Raw genomic sequence first — 20,979 nt, 5'->3', positions numbered from 1 at the left:
CGTGGGCGGGTTGTTTGGTGTGCAATTCATGTCCCGTAAGAGGTACGGAACGATTATTATGTTAAGCCCCTGTCGGTTGAGGACTTGAAAAAAGCCAAGGAAAGTTCATTAATGTCACAAAGAGAAAGGAAGGGCGTGTTGTGATAGGCAGTCGCTTCTGAAGAGATCTCTCCCACTGGTTAAGAATGTGTCAAGCCATGAAACGCCTGATGGAGCCCGTAACATCAAGGGCCTGGACTCGTCTGTGGGGGAACGCCAGCTTTTTGTATGTTTTTTTTCTTATTTTTTCGACACTTTCAAGACGCCCGCGTACGCCCCCACAGAAGTACTTTGATATGCAAATACTACACTTGTCGTGATAGTTTTGCCGCTTCCTCTGACTTCGCAGTCTGTTGTACCAGCCCACAGTCTGGCATCTTTAATGAGGCCTGGGCACGCAGGCCAGGAATTCAAGGACATGGGCTGAATTCTGTTCCGAAACCTGGCTCCTTTTCCATCTTCTTAGGATGACTAGCCACGGCAAGTTCTAGAAGACAGGAGAGGTGAAGCTTTTTTTAATCTTTTTTTTTATTTTTTTTTACCGTTAGTCCCTGTTATTTGTGACCTCAAGAAAACTGGACACAACACGATACTTACCGTCAAGGAAAGTGCAGCAGTGTAGAAAGTGTGTGTTGTATGTTGTAGGCTTTCCAAAATACAGAGTGTTTGTCAAACTGTCTCAACTCTCGCCTGCTCTCCCTTTCAGACGACAGAACCCGTGTTATCTTCCCACTGGTGAAGACCTTCTGTGAAAAGTGCTTCAAAGCCGACGAGGCAGTTCTGGCTTCTCTGTCATTTCAGTATGGCAAGCTTTGTCATGGACTTTCCGGTAGGTTCTATTTTTGTGAAGACATATCAAGCTGTTACTGGTACCAGCGATGGCACGAACAGCTGTTTGTTACATTTCTGAAATGCTCCAAAACAACTTAGTCGTCGTACACAACTCCGGACGCATGTTTCCTGTGCATGCGTTCTCAATGAGTACAAAACAATTTGTATTTGACGTTGTAACAAGAGACACAACTGTATGCATACATGGAGTTTGACGTTTATTCAAAAAAAAATCCAATTCTAGTAGATTACACATCGAGACGTATCTCAAAGGGGAGGGCTAACGTACCTCGGCGGTTTGGCCCTGCAGCCTCTTTCACAGACGAGCAGCACCTGTGGTTCCTGGAGTTCTACAAGAAGCTGTGCGTTCTGGGCCTGCAGCACGAGAACGGCCACTCGGAGAACCAGGCGTACCCCCTGGAGCTGGAGAGCAAGTACGCGCTGGTGCGCCGCAACTGCGCCTACAACTTCCCCGTGAGTGACCTGAAAACCGCCAATTACGGGGCGGCCGCGCACACGCACACAAACACTCGATGATTATTGTTATTTCCCACATATGCGGCCCTAGCGTGAGGCCTTGGGAGACCTGCAACCTACAGTACGTGGGGTTTGAAATGTGTAGTCATGGCAAGGATTTATTTTGATTTTTTTCTGTTGTCCTTTTTTGCTGGTCGGGCTTTACATAGTGGCGTGATATTTTCTTTCTACTGTGTTTTTGGTTTGATTTCAACTCTCTTCCAGTAGTCTGCATCGATCAAAAAATGGATTGAAGTATATCGCGCACATTCAGACATACATACTGAACTCCTTTAGATGCCTTTCGCTTACTATAGGCACTTAACAATACCTCACAGAAGGCTGCAGAGATCAAATAAAAAGAACATTGCACTCAAATCTGTGTATTTTAAGTATTACCCCCTGTAAAAATAGCCAGTTATTTATTACTATCCACAAACAAACAGATATGTGTTCCAGTGGGAACAGTTCTTCTGAGACACACGCACAAACAGACATGTGTTTCAGTGGAACAGTTCTTCTGAGACACACGCACAAACAGACCTGGGTTCCAGTGGAACAGTTCTTCTGAGACACACGCACAAACAGACCTGGGTTCCAGTGGAACAGTTCTTCTGAGACACACGCACAAACAGACAAACACATTCTGTCTGGACTGACCTCTGAAGTGTGGCGTCGCAACCGAGATCAAACCTGCCACGGTGCTATCTGAAACTAATCTGGTCTGTTTCTGTCCAGTTATTAATAGAGACCACCCTACCTCCACGTTTGTTGGAACACACGTCGTCCAATGAGAAGTAGGAAAGGTACTGAAGTGAGGACAGTTGTTTTGATTGGCTCGTGTTTGACGCTGTGTTGTATTGCAGCTGACAGTGCTTATCTATTCTCTTGAAGTGTAAAAATACATTCCAAAAGAACTGGGGCGTTTTTTCAAAGCTTTGTGGTTGGCAGTTATTACATGTGGCCTTTTCCAGCGAGCAGGTCAACTTGCGTGCACTCTAGTGTGTGTGTGTGTGTGTGTGTGTGTGTGTGTGTGTGTGTGTGTGTATTTTTAGCCCGCTCCCTGACCTGGGTTGTGGTATCTTTGTCAGGCTCTGTCAGCAGTAGGGAGTTAAAAGGTTGTCCTATGGTCACACCGTCGGTCATACACACACACACAAACACACACACACACGCACACACAGACTGACTGACGCACGCACACATTCACCGTAGGCACTCCCGCCAACACCCACACGGTCCATGTAATGAGGTCAGGAGGATAATAGAGGGACTCACTCAGGGGAGGCGCGGGGGAACAAAGGCCCGGCACTAGCTCCCTCGGAGGCCCTGTCCACAGCTTCTTTGTTCCAGCAGCCCAGAGTCTCTTCCCCCCGGACCAGCTAGGTGTGCCCGGATCCCTCGCCGCCTTAATAATGGATCACTCACTTGGGTAGCAGCGGCGCCTGGATGTAAATGCACTCCGTTTCAGCCGCCGTGGCCGGTCCGAGCTCTGACAAACGTTCCTCTTTTTCAGTAGCAATAAAAAAAAAGTGATGACCGAGAGTTAGTGTTATTTTTAGCACTTGTAGGGGGAAGATTAGAATGCGGTTGCGTATTTGTAAGCGGTTGCTGATGCTCGTGCCCCTTTTGTGCGCGATCTTGCAAATGTAGGCAACCGTCATTTGTCTGCTGCTAAAAGCGTTCCGCGACCCAGGCGCGCACTCTCTCCAAGGTTTTTCATTTGTCAAAATGTGTTTGCGGAACAGCCGGCTCGTCAGTGTTATAAGTGGTAATTGATAGCCATTTTGTGCCACTTCGGCATTTCGGCTCCCCTAGTTTGGCGAATATGTAAAATGACTATGAAACCCTCAAGTAGTTCAGTAAAGTAGCTCCTCTTCCTTCTCTGAATCCCACAGACGAGACTTGCAGTAATGACTGCAATTTCCTTACATAATTCAACCAAGGAACGGCAGGCTTTGACTGATGAAAGTTGTCCTGGCTCGAAGTATCAGAATCGCAACGCTACAGCCAGAACATAAAAAAAGTCAAGCAGTCGAGCACATCCTCCCAGTAGCCAGACACGGTCTCACGTTTTGTCGTCGACATCACTTCCTCCCCAGGCCATGGTGTTGTTTGCGGAGCCCAACCACTTCCTGACAGAGCTGTACCCCACCTTCTCCAGCCTGTGTCACGACCCCGAGATCAGCGTGCGACGCACGGTGGCAGACGGCTTCCACGAGGTGAGACACACGGAACATTCCGGAAGCCGACCCTGTCGACCTTTGGTGGACTGAACTTGATTAGACAGCAGGGTGTCGGGTAGAAGTCACGGTTCACGGCCCATGCTGGTCCAGCTCCGTGCTGGCTGTGGGAGCCAGGCTCATGTTCCCTTCCAAACTCTCCCGCCTCGCTGTTGAGTCATCCATCTGATTCGTTGTAAATCTTTGATTACTAGATCGTAAAATTACATTTTCCCCGCATTATTCGCATGTGCAGGAAAAAAAGAGTCTTAATTTTCTTGCTTGTCCTCTGCTACTAATCCAACTCTCCCTGTTCCAGATTGTCAAACTGTTGGGGCCCAACGTGCATTTTATCCACAAGGAGCTGGTGGTGTTACTGCAGGATGACTCATTAGAGGTGAGAGTCCCATGAACTTGAAATGCTCTCAAAAGCCTGGCATGACCGACACAGACAGGCAGACAGACAGACAGACAGACAGACAGACAGACAGAAAGACAGGCAGGCAGGCAGGCAGGCAGGCAGGCAGGCAGGCAGGAAGGTAGACAGGCAGACAGATAGACAGACTGGCAGACAGACAAACATGCAGACAAACATGCAGACAGACAAACATGCAGACAAACATGCAGACAAACATGCAGACAAACATGCAGACAGACAAACATGCAGACAGACAAACATGCAGACAGACAAACATGCAGACAGACAAACATGCAGACAGACAAACATGCAGACAGACAAACATGCAGACAGACAAACATGCAGACAGACAAACATGCAGACAGACAAACATGCAGACAGACAAACATGCAGACAGACAAAAATGCAGACAGACAAACATGCAGACAGACAAACATGCAGACAAACATTCAGACAGACAGACAGACAAACATGCAGACAGACAGACAAACATGCAGACAGACAAACATGCAGACAGACAAACATGCAGACAGACAAACATGCAGACAGACAAACATGCAGACAAACATGCAGACATGCAGACAAACATGCAGACAGACAGACAAACATGCAGACAGACAAACATGCAGACAGACAAACATGCAGACAGACAAACATGCAGACAGACAAACATGCAGACAGACAAACATGCAGACAGACAAACATGCAGACAGACAAACAAACATTCAGACAGACAGACAAACATGCAGACAGACAAACATGCAGACAGACAAACATGCAGACAGACAAACATGCAGACAAACATGCAGACAGACAGACAAACATTCAGACAGACAGACAAACATGCAGACAGACAAACATGCAGACAGACAAACATGCAGACAGACAAACATGCAGACAGACAAACATGCAGACAGACAAACAAACATGCAGACAGACAGACCAACATGCAGACAGACAGACCAACATGCAGACAGACAGACCAACATGCAGACAGACAGACAGACAAACATGCAGACAGACAGACCAACATGCAGACAGACAGAGCACCAGACCCAGCCGTCTCTAGTGGCATGGTGTATGCAGGCACAGTGACAGTGTTGACAGTGTAGGGTGACCCGCTCTGCTCCAGCCCCAGTGGAGGGGCTCCCCTAACTTGGATGAGGACATTCCTAACTGGTGTGGGGAAGCCCAGGATAGTGGTGGTAGGGTTACCCTGGGTGGGGGTGAGGAATTAGGGAGGCACCGGGAGGGGGGAACTGTCTGTGTGTGTGTGTGTGTGTGCTGGGCTAACTTCTACAAAGCACCGCAGTGTCAGCAGCACAAAGATGCACCCATACTTTTAGTTCCTAAACATCTAGTATACTAAAAGCACGAAGTCCTACAGAATCCTTCCTGTTCACTAGAGGATTGCTAGAGGTTGAATACCAGCTGGAGGGACCCGCTGGAGGGACTATGTCTCTCGGCTGGCCTGGGAACGCCTCGGGGTCCCCCAGGAAGAGCTGGTGGAAGTGGCCGGGGAGAGGAAAGTCTGGGCCTCCCTGCTTAGGTTGCTGTCCCCGCGACCCGACCCCCGGACAAGCGGAAGATGATGGATGGATGGATGAATACCAGCTGCAGTACATGTAGCTAGCTTCCCCAGAACAGTTTAGACCCCCAGATAGAAGACGTGCCAACTGGTCAGAGCCTTACAGTCTCCAGGGGGTCTCTGTGAGTGTGTGTATGTGTGTGTATCCTGGCCTCCTCCTGTGTGGGACAAATACGTTATCAAACGCAGCCCCCCTGACCAGGGCTGGGGTAACTCTCCACATCGCTCACTCTCTCCGTCTCCCCAGAGGGACTGTGTCAGTCACACATCTGAGGGGGGCGGGGCGGGGTTAGGAACAAACACAGCGGACGGCTCCGCCTCCACTCCTGCAGAGCAGCTGGGGTGGGAAGGCTGCCGTTTGATACCTGCAGCAACACATCCCAGAGCAGCACGCCAGGCTGTTGCTTTGGTCTTGCAGACGGTGTGTCAATAGGACCGTGGTCTTATGTGTCAACACTCCAGAGACGGTTCTATGGCCCCGTGTCACCACTCCAGAGATAGTACGGTCACTGTTTCAGTACTGCAGAGATAGCACTGCAGTCTGATGCGTAGTACTACAAAGACGGGCGTGTTGTGTACTTGGACTTCAAGGTACTTCAACATCCAGCCGCCATACTTTATAGAAGTCAATTTGGCAACAACGGAAAAGCATGGTCGAGGTTGTATACCAGCTGCAGTTCCAGTAGTCAGCTCCCCAGGACAGTTTAGACCCCCGCTAGAGGATGTGCTAACTGGGCATAGCCTGCGGTCTCCAGGGGGATGTTTAAATCCCATACTACCTCGCAGTACCGCTGAGAGTTTCATTCTCCCCTTGTAGTTAATGGATCGATGAATGGTATCGATTGGCCAAGAGGTCCACCAGGGAGCGCGTCAATAGTCAGCACTAGTTTGTTTTTCCTCGTGTGCACTGAAGACGAAAAAAGGAGCTGTGGAACCAAAATACTTGTTGCAGTTAAATACCTAGTTCAGGCAGTTATCTGATCGCTGATAAACGCGGTCCCTCTGTAAATGGTGCAGTCCAACACTGAGCGGTTGGTGGTTTGTCGTGCAGGTGTTGGACGCCTTTCTGACCCATGTACAAGAGACCCTGGAGCTGGCGACGTCAAGAGGAGAGGGCGCAGGACTGGAGAGCAAGGTAAGGGCTCTTCACCCGTGTGTGTGTGTGTGTGTGTGTGTGTGTGTGTGTGTGTGCATGGGCTCACCTCTCCCTCTACTGGTGGGGTGGGGGCAGTGCACCTACAGGTCCATGGCATTGCGTGTTGGCTTTTTTGGGGGGTGTGGGAGTTTGGGTTGCGTGCCTTGTTGGGTGGGTCGAATCAGAGACAGGTTTTGTGTCTTTGGGACCGTTTTTGCTCAAGCTCTGCCTTGCTTCTTTTTTTTCCCGTCAGTGTTTTATCCATTTAGATTCTGCCTTTTGAATACTCTGTGTCATTCCCCCTGGCAACCGGGTCTGTTATCTTGTTCTTTATCTCTTTGTGGACACTATCTCTTCTTCCCTTCCTTCACTTGACTTATTTTCATCCTAACTGTTCCCTGCTCGTCCCTGTCTTCTCTCTCTCTCTCTCTGCCCCCCCACACTCTCTCCCTATCTCCTGTATCTGTTATTTATTTATTATTTACTTCTTTCGACTTCCTTTGATGCAATCTCCGTGCCTTCTCCTCTTTCCCTTATATAACCGTCTTCTTCCTCCTCCCTGTCCCCATCTCCTTATTTCCCCCTCTCTCCTTCTCCCTCTCTCCCTTCTTCTAACAACATGCACCACTCCTCCCTCTCCTCCATCTTGGGATTTCCTCTTCTCTCCTCCCTCTCTCCTGTCTTCTACCGACCCCAAACCCCTCCTTCTCCTCATGTCCCCCCCACCACCACTCCACTTCCCTCACCTCACCTCACTTCCCTCCCTCACCTCACCTCACTTCCCTCCCTCACCTCACCTCACTTCCCTCCCTCCCTCACCTCCCTCGCTCCCTCACCTCACCTCCCTCACCTCAATTCCCTCCCTCACCTCCATCCCTCACCTCCCTCACCTCACCTCAATTCCCTCACCTCCCTCCCTCACCTCACTTCCCTCACCTCACTTACCTCCCTCACCTCACCTCCCTCCCTCAGCAGGTGAACGTTCCGGACCTGGTGGCGGCGCTGGCGGCGGCGGAGCAGAAGGCGGCGTCGTCCCTGCGCTGGCGCGTCCACGAGAAGCTGCTGCAGCGCTACGCCTGTCTGCCCCGCGTCGTGTCCGGGGACCAGATCTACTTCCGCTTCCTGCAGAGGATGTTCGCCATTGTCACCACCACCGTGAGGGCGGAAGCACCGCACACAGCGCCCACACACATTCACGTGTTGCCATAATGTCAACCTCAAACTAGCCTGTGTTCCCATCCTTTCATATCCACCCTCAAACAAAACAAAATATGCACCCAAGAGATTGTTTTCGGCATAAACGTCTCTTGAGTTATGAGTAAGTTGCGAGGACACATTCGTAATACCGGCCGTTTCCTCTTCCACCGTGGTTCCAGAATGTTCTCCCGGTCCAGAAAGAGGCGGCGAGGACACTCTGCATGTTCCTGCGCTACAACCGCAAGCAGGAGCAGAGACAAGAGATCATCGGCAAAGTGCTGCAAGGTGACTATTCTCTCCCTCTGGAACGCACACTTAGGCAGAGCTATAAACCGAAAGATAAAATATAATAGTTCAGGTAGATTCAACGATATATGAAATATTCCGGAAACATAAAAAAATATATATATATATATCCATAACCTATCCTGACAAATAACTTCCCTGACACTCTCCCAGATCCTTATGACAGACCGCGGTCATTGTACCTGTAAGCTTATGACGGATAACAGAGTGCAGGCTCTTACACACATCACTGTCTGTTTCCCATCAGTGCTGTCTAATGAAACACACACACGATATGCAAATTACACGACACCACAATAGACGTAGGCAGAGTTTATGAGAGGCCGTGAATACAGGCAGCCTTGTGTAGCACACCTGTCACACACACAGACAATACATGGTTACATGATATGTCAAGCACCAGCTGGCCTGTGTCCATATCCAGTATTGTGTATACACAGACACGTGTACATCGTAAATGACTGAAAACAGAAACGGTTGACTACACTGAAATATAGATGTCAGGAAATGATGTTACGAAAGATAGTGTTACCTTTGGACTCCTAAACACTCCCATTATCTAATTGTACCCGTGCTGTATTATTCACGTTAAGTACTGTAGCTTACTAATCTCGTTAAACAGGCGTTTATTAGGCCCTAATTGAGTTTGCCCACTTCTGCCTTCCGTTCCAGAGCTGGGTCAGGGTAGAAGCTACTGGAGCAGACTCCGCTACCTGGACCTCTGTGAGATCGCCATCGAGCTCTTTTCCAAATCCTACTTCTGTAAAAACTTCCTCATCCAAGCCCTGGAGCTGGTCAACGACCCTGTGGCCAACGTCAGGTACGATACTGTACCACAGAAGAAGAAATACCATCTGACTGTGGTTCAGTTTGACTTCGTATCGCATCGACCCATTTCTATCTGAGGCCAAACTAAGTGCTTGTGTATTTGGGCCCAGGTATTAACAGTGTCTGTGTATTTGGCCCCAGGTATAAACTGTGTGTATATTTGGCCCCAGATATAAACTGTACTTATGTATTTGGCCCCAGGTATAAACCGTACTTGTGTATTTGGCCCCAGGTATAAACTGGGTGCATATTTGGACCCAGGTATAAACTGTGTGTATATTTGGCCCCAGGTATAAACCGTACTTGTGTATTTGGCCCCAGGTATGAACCGTACTTGTGTATTTGGCCCCAGGTATAAACCGTACTTGTGTATTTGGCCCCAGGTATAAACCGTACTTGTGTATTTGGCCCCAGGTATAAACCGTACTTGTGTATTTGGTCCCAGGTATAAACTGTGCCACATGCTGCCCCGGCTGCGCTCCACCATCCGGCTGCCCGCAGACAAGCACCTCCTGCAGCAGCTGGAGTTCTGCGTCCGCAAGCTCCTCTGTCGGGAGAAGGACAAGGATGTGGTGGCCACCGTCCGCAAGGTGAGGGCGGAAGGAGCCCCAATATCACATTGTATCTCTCAGCATCCCATAGTATCTCTCAGCATCCCATAGTATCTCTCAGCATCCCATAGTATCTCTCAGCATCCCATAGTATCTCTCAGCATCCCATAGTATCTCTCAGCATCCCATAGTATCTCTCAGCATCCCATAGTATCTCTCAGCATCCCATAGTATCTCTCAGCATCCCATAGTATCTCTCAGCATCACATAGTATCTCTCAGCATCCCATAGTATCTCTCAGCACCACATAGTATCTCTCAGCATCCCATAGTATCTCTCAGCATCACATAGTATCTCTCAGCATCCCATAGTATCTCTCAGCATCCCATAGTATCTCTCAGCATCACATAGTATCTCTCAGCATCCCATAGTATCTCTCAGCACCACATAGTATCTCTCAGCATCCCATAGTATCTCTCAGCATCACATAGTATCTCTCAGCATCCCATAGTATCTCTCAGCATCCCATAGTATCTCTCAGCATCCCATAGTATCTCTCAGCATCACATAGTATCTCTCAGCACCTCATAGTATCTCTCAGCATCCCATAGTATCTCTCAGCATCCCATAGTATCTCTCAGCACCACATAGTATCTCTCAGCATCCCATAGTATCTCTCAGCATCACATAGTATCTCTCAGCATCCCATAGTATCTCTCAGCATCCCATAGTATCTCTCAGCACCACATAGTATCTCTCAGCATCCCATAGTATCTCTCAGCATCACATAGTATCTCTCAGCATCCCATAGTATCTCTCAGCATCCCATAGTATCTCTCAGCATCACATAGTATCTCTCAGCATCCCATAGTATCTCTCAGCACCACATAGTATCTCTCAGCATCCCATAGTATCTCTCAGCATCACATAGTATCTCTCAGCATCCCATAGTATCTCTCAGCATCCCATAGTATCTCTCAGCATCCCATAGTATCTCTCAGCATCACATAGTATCTCTCAGCACCTCATAGTATCTCTCAGCATCCCATAGTATCTCTCAGCATCCCATAGTATCTCTCAGCACCACATAGTATCTCTCAGCATCCCATAGTATCTCTCAGCATCACATAGTATCTCTCAGCATCCCATAGTATCTCTCAGCATCACATAGTAGTAAGGAGATCTTTAGCGTCTGGTCTGGAATGTTCCCCTACTTGGTTCTCTCCTCAACTCCTATCTTAAAGCTATCTCTTCTCCTTCTCAGCCTGTCTGAACGTATTAACTTTACACCTGACCCAGATCCCCCCCATCCGCTGGCTTCCTTTTCACTCTCTCCCTCCCTTTCTCTTCTTTGACAGGTTTCCCTTTTTGTAGTCTTGCGTCGTTTGTTCACAAGGTGCCATGTAGAAAAGCAGTAGAATGAGTTACTGGGTCAGCTCACTCAAGCTCTGTTACATAAAGTACTTTCTGACTTTGTGAAGACTTGGTGATGTTGGTACTTCCTGTGGCCTGGTGGAACTGCACATCCACTTCAATACCTTACAGCCATCATCGTGTTGCCGTAACGTTACGAAACGTTACGAAACGATCCTGTAAAGTAAACAACAAGTCAACAGGCTTGTTCTGTTCTTGGTTTTGCTTGTCATTTTGCTCGTCTTGATTTTTTCCAGACGGTGTTGGAATTGGACAAAATGGACATCACAGAACCAGTAAGAACATGTTATTCGCCACGACGCATTCCACAGCATACACACCTCGCTGTTGATGCTCCACAGAGGAGTTGCTTCACCCCGCTTACTCTCACACCGGTGTCATCTGACAAAACATCGTTCACCGAATACTCAAATGATACATAAACATGTACCGTATGAAAGACAACATTACCAACAAACAGTAACCTGTTTATTGACCCACTGTGCCCAGTCACAACCCCACTTTCCTACATCAAGACGATAGTCACATGGACCACACAGGCATGCTGTTGCTCGTATAACACCGGAGCCCTCTGCATCGATCCTCCCTCGCATGTGCCAGGCCTAGAGCATCTCCGCTGATGTGGGGTGTGCGTTGGGCGGACGGCTTTTTAGGAACGTACACATTTTATTTCTGTGTAGTACCACAAGAGGCACGAGAGAGACCTGTTGGACCAGAAGAAGGAGAAGGAGGAGGCTCTGCTTGTCGAGATGGTGAGTTTTATCCTCCGTAAATACGACTGTGGAGCTCATCCTGGACTGTTCCTGTATGCGTGTGAACCCATCCAGAATGATTGTAACTAAAAAAAAAAACAGAAAAAGGCCTATATCATAGCCAGCACTTCTCATATTGTTTTTCTGGAATTGCAATAAAAAAAAAATGGAGTGGCACGAACTTGAAGTGGCACATGCTTGAAAAACGCGTGTAGCCTTTTTTTTTTTTTTGCCACCCACAGTCACGCATATTTCACCATAAATTAACTATTTCAACGAATCTATTTTAGTCTAACTTAAGGAAAGTAACTCGACCGTGATATTTCCAGTTGTGTAGTGTAAGTGTGCCCTCGAATCTGCTACTGCAACTTCCAGGGGTCCCAGTTTCTCAAAGTCTGGCTGTGTGTCCCACAGCTCTTTTGACAGACCATTAGAAGTCACCGGAACATCGTAAAAATTGCGACAAACAACAGCAAAGGGGCAGGGTAACTGTTAGAAACTGAAGGATGACGAAAAGGAAAATAAAGAATCTTTTCCTGAACATAAAATCACAATGTGTTCCTTATTAAACCCATTGACGAACCCCACTCACTGTTAAAGAGTGAGGTTCCAGTCAGCCCAGGAATGGGGTAGGACAACGTAACACCCAACAGTCCAGGGCAGAAATGCCCCTAGCTGAGTGAACACCAGCGTGGGTAGCGAGCTCCTTCAACCCTCCACCTCTCTCCTCCTCCCTCTCAGGAACAGCTGGAGCGGCAGCAGGGCGAAGCCAAGCTCACCAACGAGAAACACAACGAGAAGAAGCGTACGTGGGTTCCCCCCCCCCCTTCACGGCATAATGTTGTTTGTGATGCAGAAACCTCCCACCGCCTTTCTACCGCCATATTTCTGGGGTGCAAAAGGGGCCGGCTTCCCGGGGGGGGGGGGGGCGGGGGGCGCGTGTCTAACTGTGCTGGCGTTTTGCAGGCAGGGACAGTAAGACAGGGCTGTCGGGGACCAAGGGCATGTCAGGTTCTACATCTGGGGCTGCTCTGTCCACCTCCGCTGGTAAGAGACACAACGTGGAAATGATCTGAAACCATGGAAGAAACAGACAGACAGGGAAACAGGCAGACAGACAGGGAAACAGGCAGACAGACAGGGAAACAGGCAGACAGACAGGGAAACAGGCAGACAGACAGGGAAACAGGCAGACAGACAGGGAAACAGGCAGACAGACAGGGAAACAGGCAGACAGACAGGGAAACAGGCAGACAGGGAAACAGGCAGACAGGGAAACAGGCAGACAGGGAAACAGGCAGACAGGGAAACAGGCAGACAGACAGGGAAATGGGCAGACAGGGAAACAGGCAGACAGGGAAACAGGCAGACAGGGAACCAGACAGACAGACAAGCTACAAATGCACATTGTACTCATTGAATTTCCCTACTGTCACTGTTACAAAGCACGTCTGATTGCATGAGTGCACAAAAAGATTTCAACATTTGGCACTGTATACCTCACAGAACGTCCTGTGGGCAAACTCATTGTCTCAGCCAGCTGTACCACCAGTAAGGTTCAGTGTGTTATGAAAGAGCCAATCACTAGAGGTGTGCCAGTGAAGCTGTTGTTGATATTGATGCTAATAGTGTCTCTTCCCCCCTCCAACCTGCAGGCAAGGAGATGAGGAAGGCCAAGCTGGCACGGAGTCGCTCGCTAAGCAGCCACCCTACTACCCCCAAGACTGTCAATTCAGACAAGAGTCTGTAAGCACGGCCCTTCCACATCGAAAAGTCTATTTCATGTTGCTTCAGCCCCGTTCATTTCGATAGTAGCCAATGCGCAGCAATCGTACTCTCTGACGAGTGCTTAACGAATGGACCGTTTCCCTCTTTCTTCTGTGCCTCCCCCAGAAAGGTGAAAGAATCTGGCAGCTGTCCCGGAACAGGGAAGAACTCCATGCTACCCATAAACGGTAATCAGTTTTTCAAACGACCCTATCAAACAGGGGAGTCAGATGGCTGAGCGGTTAGGGAATCGGGCTAGTAATCAGAAGGTTGCCGGTTCGATTCCCGGTCGTGCAAAATTACATTGTGTCCTCGGGCAAGGCACTTCACCCTACTTGCCTCGGGGGGAATGTCACTATACTCCATGTTCCACGAGGGGTTGTGTGTTTATTGAAGTCATGGCGACGCTGCCACTTCCTCCCCGTGACGCGCGTCTCTCTCTCCCCCGTCGCCCTGCAGACGACTCCCTGCGCGGCCACCACTTCAGCGTGGCCTCCTCGTCCCTGTCCCCCACCCCGTCCTCCTCCTCCATGCCCGTGCTCATCCGCAGCAACGTCCCCAGCACGCTGGATCACCGGAGCAGCAGCACCCTGGATCACCGGAGCAGCAGCACCCTGGATCACCGGAGCACCAGCACCCTGGATCACCGGAGCGGCTCTCTGGACCACCGCAGCAACACACTGGACCACAGGAGCAACGGGAGCAAGGAAACCCAGTCCAGGAAGCTCTCCATGTGGGTTGTCACTCGCCGGCCGTGTCCCCCCCCCATCCAGATACGGAAAGATTGGATAGGTGTTTGGAATGTGCTGGAAGCTCCGACTAAACATGGGCTATTTTTCTTAGAGCTATCCTTTTTAGATCTGTAGTTCGAGGTCAGTAAAAATTATAACTATAATTGAATGTTTAAGCGTGGAAGGGGGCTGGGAAGTTCATCATAGCTTATCAAGGTCAAGCACCTACGAGCGATCCAATCTTTTCAGATCTGCCTGAAGTGTCTCAGATTTGGGGCCAGTTTGGTATTCTTACACCGGTCACTTAACATCCCCTCACTGATGTAAATAAACAAGCAGTACGTAGGAATTACCAGGCATGATTCCAGAGTAACTCCAAAGCAATTGTTCATTACCAATAAATATATTGCATTATTTAGTATACATTAATAGCAGTTACATAGTACTTACCACTGCTAATTCTGTTTTCCAAGGCATAAAGCAAGCGCAAAGACTAAAAAGTGAGCATAAGAGTGGTAAGTACAACATAGAAGCTAACTGTACTGGCAACCAGGTAATTATAGGCTGTTCCACTGACAGCGACTCTGATTTAAGGCGTATGTAATAGAGTGTGTTCAAAACAATAATCCTCAAGTTAGACAGCAATGAATACATGAATTGCATGGTGCGTGACTTTTGAGTGATTTCCCATTGAAGTTGCATGTTCAATTTCCAACCCCGCTGAGCAGAAATGGAAATGAAATATAAATGCTGAGTGGTTGTCAAACAAATGCCACTTAATAATTTGGATTGTGGGGAAAACACTACCCTTTCCATCCAGTTTGAATAACTGTTATTAAACAACTCCAGGCCATTTCTCTGGCCACAAACGCGGTTATGAGCTCACTTTGGGTTGGAAAATTGAAACACTGAGACATACGGCTCTGCTGCTTGTTACCCACAAAGTTCTAAACGCTGACCTGACCTGCTCCATGCTTACCCTCACTTGTGTCCTCCACTTCTGTCTCTAGGCAAAGGAAGTCCAACTCTTTCGGTATGCAGTCGGGAAGGGAGTGATGCTAGCTGGAGAGGGCTGAGGAAGAGCTACCCCCTGACAAGGACCTTCCCCCAGAGGTCGAGGCCAAGTGATCACTACACCCCCCCCCCCTCCTCCCCCCTCCCATGGGCCCTTCCATCTTTATCAAGTTGTCAAAATGCCCGTACCTCCTGCTTCAGATTCAAGAAACAAGACTGGACACATAATAACTGCTTCCCACGGGCCCTCAGGGGCCAGGTCGGGAGCGTTGTTCTTGCGCTAAATGGATACAAACCAACATCCATCTCTGCCTTACTCACATATACTTGTAACATTACTTGTAACCTCTGATGTTCGGGAAAAAAAGAGAGCAATTCCAAACAAATATGTAACAGTATGTATTTAATTTTTATTTTATTTATTGGGCACATTTTATTTCTGTATTATAGCATGCTTTGCAAAAGTCTTTTCTTTATGTTTTATATTTTCCAAGTGGCTACGAGAAGCACTATGTATTTTTATGATTACACAATCCATCACCTTTCCTACACATGTAATTGGTTCTGGAAATTCTCCATTCCACCACTGAGATTGTGCCTGGTGCTGTGTAGCACCTGAGTGAACCGCCCACGCCAACCTTGAACACCCAATCAATAAACCTTATATTGAATGTCTGTATTTAATGAGCGTAACTTGAAATAACATACATAGATTAATGTAGATACAGAGTAGCATTGTCAAAACAGGACTATGTTTCAGTGATGATAAACTTTAAAACAAAAAAAAAGCATACCTTTCATCCTTAGTTAAAATGTATACTAACACCACAATACCTCCTGGCTGATCATTTTAGTGCACCTCAGATTTCAAAATCATCAAAATGCATATGACAAAACAATATTAGTGAGCTGTTAATAAATTACGCTGTTTCCAGCGGTCACTTCTTGGTGGGGTCCACCACCCTTCCCATCAGGAGGATGCTGCTGGTCTTCTCATGGTAAATTAGGAAGAGGAAGGGCCGATTGATGGTGAGGCGAGGAGGAGGGCTGGTGAACATATCCATTCCTCCGCCTGGGGCGCCGCCTGTTTCGTCCGCGGTGATGGCTACCTTATGCACAACCTAAAAACCAAAAGGTTAGCAGGTTAAACGGGATCTCTGCCAAATAAACGATTTGTTTAACAACAGGTTTACATTACCAAGGCACCCCATTGCGTCACCGCAAAACACTTTCAGCTACATTAGCTGGAGGGAGAACCAAGTGGTAATGTTTCAATTAAGAACATGCTGCACTCTGCATTTTCATCCATCAGCGCCAAATATTGTCCACAACCCCGTGGCATTAGAAGATGCAACACTTAGCTAATGGAACTCAAATGAGTTTGTTCCCTGGTCCATCCGGCTGTGATGAGACCTGGGGAACTTGCCTATTGTCTGTATTAGACCTCTGATGTTTTGAGGTTCTGCAGCTGAATGCCCTCTCATGCTGCCTAACGGCAGACATCACAATCTATCTTAGAAACAACCATTGGAATATTGCCATTGACCCGAGGATACTATTTGTGATAAACAATGGATCGGAGGACAGATATGTAATATGGACGTGGATGGATAATATGTCTTTTTAAATGATATGATGGGGAAGGAAAGCCAAGGCATGACAGGTAAAAGAAACAAGAAAAAAGTAAAGAAGAAAATGGAAAAAGAGATTGGAGAGAATAATAACACTGCTGAAAATGGGACCAGGACAAGGATGGATCATCACCTTCATCTTCGTCTACCTCATAAGAGATCTTTTTGGCAGCCTTCCCGCTTAGACTACATTCAGGGCTACTACCACCGCTATATTTTCATTGGAAAACAAATCCTGTGTTGAGCAGACACGAGGAGATCTGGTTCCTCCTTGGCAAGACGTCTTGACAATTACCCCAAACAGTATAAAGTAACCACAGGTGGACATGCAATACCCTCTGTGAAAGAAGCCTGACAACACAGACACAGCCCACATTTAAAATGGCTCCTGCAGGGTATCTGGTCCTCTCCTTATCACTCTTCCATCTCCTCAGTCACTAACATGATTGAGAAGAGGGGGCCACGGGTCAAAAGACATGTGACACATTTTGGTGAGACGGGTACATACAGACCACATGTCTATACACAATATACAGAGATAGGAACATCTCCCATCTGAGTTATGATTATTATTTTTTTAAACACGAGACTTCACAGGCTCTGTCCAATTCTTCTAAGTAGGGAGCTTGTGTATTCAACCACGGCCTAGCGTTGTTGGAACATTCCAACATTAGGATTCATTCCCCATACCAACTATGAATGTATCTTACTTTTTATATTTAAGGACTGCACACACTTTTTAAAGATTCTTATATGTTTACTGTATGCACCTGCCCACCAAAGTAAATTCCTTGTTGTGTAAACTACCTGAAGATGAAACTTATTCTGATTTTAGTCATTTCACTTCATAGTTGCTTTTTGTTGTTTGCTTGGTACTCGAGTTATTTTGCCAAAAAAGGCATGTTCAGTCCATGTACTTTACCTGATAAAAAAAGGAAAGGCAGAGACCACACAAACACACACACACTTGCCTCAGAGAGCATAAAGTCTTCTTGAACTCCTCCGATGGCAGACAGATTATCCGTGTCACGGATGGCCAGGGCAGGGAGGACCCTCTTCAGGGAGTATGACTGCTCCAGCAGGAACTTAGGCAGCTGGACCTCAAGTCTCCTGTGAAGGACAGGAAGTGACGTGACTAGCAGTGGGCAGTTATTACTTACGGTTTCAAGTTGTGTAATGATCATATTTTAAGGGACAAAAAATGAGGAATTGAATGCATAACACGACCCCTTGAAAAAAAGGTGAAAATGCTCAACAATTTGGTTTAGCCAGAGCAATGAGCAGAACAAAGCCCCTCAAATTCAAATATCAGTCCATGGGAATATGTCACCCAGATCTGCATCCAAGACAATGCTTCCACATACGTTCTCTTGAGCTTCATGACCCAGCCTTTGAAGCGGTCGGCAGTGACTTCCTCCTCTACGGCCGTGCAGTCGGTGTTCTCGTCGGGCAGCAGGACCAGCATGGCGGCGCCACCAGACATGGGCAGCTTCAGGACGCCCAGTTTGAGGGAGGGGTCGTAGGCCAGGTGGTACTTGTCGGAGCGGAACATCATGGGCACCATGGCGATGTGGTACTTGTCCACGTAGAAGCGCTCGTCCTGGGTGAGGGTTGCGTTGAAGGCGAGGGCGAAAGGAGCTGACGAAAGAGCAACCGTTTCATTCAAGTGAATCGTTGACTTCCGGATAAATCTACACTCAGAGCTATCTTCCCAAATAAGTTAGATAAACAGTATTTTTATGTAACTTTTTTACGTCTTTTTTAAAATAAGATTTCCTTGTATTATTTTCCTTGTATAAAGAAAAAAAAAGTTGTGAAAAGCCTTGTAGAGACCCTAAATGCTCATTCCCCAAACAAACCCGAGGTGTCCTCACCTTGAAAGAAGGCTCCGGTCACGAGCATCACCTTGGTTGCAGCGTCCGGTGAGGCGCTCAGCACATCCTTCACCTGCTCACCTGTGTTGCTCTGAGTAAAAGTGTTAATGGTGGTCCTGGCAGCCTCTGGGCTGCTGAAGTCCACTCTCACGACTTTCCCACCATACTTGTTCTGCACTAGCCCGTCATAATCTTCCGCCACGGTGAACTTCTGATCGACAACTACGCCGACGGCCTGCTTTAAACCGACTTCACCATTCTGGTTTAGGCTCACCTGGAGACTCTCAAAGAGACCTACATTAGGAAAGAATAGATTTTACGAAGACATTTTGGTAGGTTTTAACCTTTTTTTTCTTTTATGACCATTACTTTTAAATACTTTGAATTACTTTTCATCCCAAAAGAATAATAAAATCGTAGCTAAATGTTTGTCATGCCAATTTAAATCTAAGTAAATGACGACCCTGATTTCTGCTTTCTTAATCATAGATATAGAATTGACTTTTATCGAGAGGTCAAAGGGCAAATACCTGGAATCGTCTGGATATCCAGAGACATAAAACTGAGGGCCTCTGAGAGCTGCTCCCGTGTGGCTCCGTCTGCGCCGCTCATCAGAGCGGCCAGGCCCAGGGACACGGTGATGGGAGACACAAGGACGTTGGCGTCCGTGCTGCTGGCGATGGCGCGATACAGACGGGTGGCAAAGTCTGCATTCCTGGTGCTGAGGTCCTGGACATCAGCAAGGCTAGCGTCCTGCGCCACCAGCTGCATGGCAAGGAGCGGGAAGCAGGCCAGGAAGAGGGGGATTTGGTTCACCATTGTGCGGCGTGTCGTCCCTGGAGAGTAAAGAGTGTACAAATCCATGAAGGGTCATCCGAACCTCAACTACATGCAAAAATTGCAGCTGTGGAACTTGGATCTTTGGATCAAATGTACAATGCATTTCGGAGGGTTATCAATATTGGATGGAGATTTCCAAATCGCTCCAGAAGTGATCACACCTTAACTAAAGCAAAATGTATAGATGATACTATGTGAGTAGCTATTATTACAGTGTGAATTAATGAATTGCCAATTGCAAGTTAAAACATTTGAAAACACATATGCACGTAGGTTATTTATGATTATACCAGCATTACTTACTCTTCTGTTGTCTGAATCCCACTTAATATTGATAGATGACGTCACACTGTTTAGAAAGACAAAATACACTTTCAGTTGTTGGCTGCTGTGAAACCCTGTTTGCAGATTGATAGAAAGGATGAAAAATAAGCTTTGACATGTTGATGAAATATGCATAGATGTGAACTCATGCATGCAATGATCCTGTGTGTTCGTTTTTAAAATGTTCATACATTTGTTTGTCTAATGCACAGGCCCAAAAGTCTGTTTTATTGCATAAAAAGGTTGGGTTTGGCGCATTAGACTGGCGATGCTTTAATATTTAATACGACTGCTCAACATGGATGGTAGCCTACACTGACGCCATAGCCTGCGCATCCTTCATAGATGGAAAGCTACGGCAGAATGTAAACAAAAACACCCATTCTCTACTTGGATGTCTTTTGCAGTCTCGGAATTGTAGTTTTCAGTATGTTTTGCTTTAGCATAGCCTACAAATAACAACAGCGAACTGTTATCTTCTATAATAAAATGCAGACGCCCAAATGACAAACACTCACAAAAACACAGTAGCCTCCGTAGCTAACTAGCTAAACACAAAAGACGTAGACAGGCATTGTCTACTTACATTGTTTTTCAAGTATGACACTATGTCATTCCTTTAAAATGTTGATTCTAGCACTATACTGGTTGCTGCTCAAGAAGAAGGCTGTACGTCGATTTGAGAAGGATCGATGTTGCCTCTCATTTGCAGCATTCTCGCAACTAACGCTATGAGCGTAAATACCTTCTCAACTGTACTGCTCATTGAACACAACAGATGGCGGTATGGTTTCTTCTCGAATACATCCCACAACTACTCACAATATAACTAATGTAGCTTACACGGCACCTCATAATATATACCTATGTAGCCTACATTATCGTATCCCAATAAACTGCATTCACTTTTTTATCACGTTGTGTCCCTACTTTATATCACGATGTTTGGGCCTATAGGTTTCTTAACCAAATGGCACTTTT

At 47.2% G+C, this 20,979-nt stretch overlaps 3 protein-coding genes across 9 annotated transcripts in view; 1 reads left to right on the top strand and 2 right to left on the bottom strand.

Annotated features, from left to right (window-relative positions):
• The window catches only part of LOC134024749 (ankyrin repeat and SOCS box protein 2-like), a 54,226-nt gene extending 40,404 nt beyond the window's left edge, over positions 1-13,822 (bottom strand). The window contains exon 1 of the mRNA XM_062467396.1: positions 13,804-13,822. The gene's annotated coding sequence lies outside the window, so the exon portion shown is untranslated. The remainder of the gene's footprint in view (positions 1-13,803) is intronic.
• The window catches only part of ppp4r4 (protein phosphatase 4, regulatory subunit 4), a 31,751-nt gene extending 15,564 nt beyond the window's left edge, over positions 1-16,187 (top strand). For 2 of the 6 annotated variants that reach the window (XM_062467386.1, XM_062467383.1), the window contains exons 9-25: positions 746-868; positions 1,181-1,344; positions 3,489-3,608; positions 3,928-4,005; positions 6,666-6,749; positions 7,722-7,904; positions 8,126-8,231; positions 8,925-9,072; positions 9,526-9,670; positions 11,302-11,340; positions 11,746-11,817; positions 12,559-12,622; positions 12,784-12,864; positions 13,473-13,563; positions 13,711-13,772; positions 14,044-14,317; positions 15,326-16,187. In XM_062467386.1, the coding sequence (XP_062323370.1) occupies positions 746-868; positions 1,181-1,344; positions 3,489-3,608; positions 3,928-4,005; positions 6,666-6,749; positions 7,722-7,904; positions 8,126-8,231; positions 8,925-9,072; positions 9,526-9,670; positions 11,302-11,340; positions 11,746-11,817; positions 12,559-12,622; positions 12,784-12,864; positions 13,473-13,563; positions 13,711-13,772; positions 14,044-14,317; positions 15,326-15,371 (1,880 nt within the window). In that variant the 3' untranslated portion in view covers positions 15,372-16,187. Of the gene's footprint in view, positions 1-745; positions 869-1,180; positions 1,345-3,488; positions 3,609-3,927; positions 4,006-6,665; positions 6,750-7,721; positions 7,905-8,125; positions 8,232-8,924; positions 9,073-9,525; positions 9,671-11,301; positions 11,341-11,745; positions 11,818-12,558; positions 12,623-12,783; positions 12,865-13,472; positions 13,564-13,710; positions 13,773-14,043; positions 14,318-14,788; positions 14,831-15,325 lie in introns of all 6 variants that reach the window. The other 4 variants (XM_062467389.1, XM_062467385.1, XM_062467387.1 and 1 more) reach the window with 3 other exon arrangements.
• On the bottom strand, positions 15,716-20,760 carry serpina10a (serpin peptidase inhibitor, clade A (alpha-1 antiproteinase, antitrypsin), member 10a). Of its 2 annotated transcripts, none has more exons than XM_062467406.1 (7): positions 20,585-20,760; positions 19,978-20,072; positions 19,365-19,670; positions 18,835-19,128; positions 18,325-18,598; positions 17,932-18,070; positions 15,716-16,450 (listed from the first exon to the last, which is right to left on the bottom strand). In XM_062467406.1, the coding sequence occupies exons 3-7, from the start codon at positions 19,651-19,653 to the stop codon at positions 16,268-16,270; spliced, it is 1,179 nt and encodes a 392-aa protein (XP_062323390.1). In that variant the 5' UTR covers positions 19,654-19,670; positions 19,978-20,072; positions 20,585-20,760; the 3' UTR covers positions 15,716-16,267. The 2 variants fall into 2 exon arrangements, with proteins under 2 accessions (XP_062323390.1, XP_062323389.1); XM_062467405.1 differs by having other exon boundaries at positions 19,978-20,023.
• Between the last annotated feature and the right edge of the window lie 219 nt (positions 20,761-20,979).

Source organism: Osmerus eperlanus, chromosome 8 (assembly GCF_963692335.1).
Source record: "Osmerus eperlanus chromosome 8, fOsmEpe2.1, whole genome shotgun sequence".
Classification (NCBI taxonomy): Eukaryota; Metazoa; Chordata; class Actinopteri; order Osmeriformes; family Osmeridae; genus Osmerus; species Osmerus eperlanus.
This window is presented reverse-complemented; position numbering and strand designations above follow the sequence as displayed.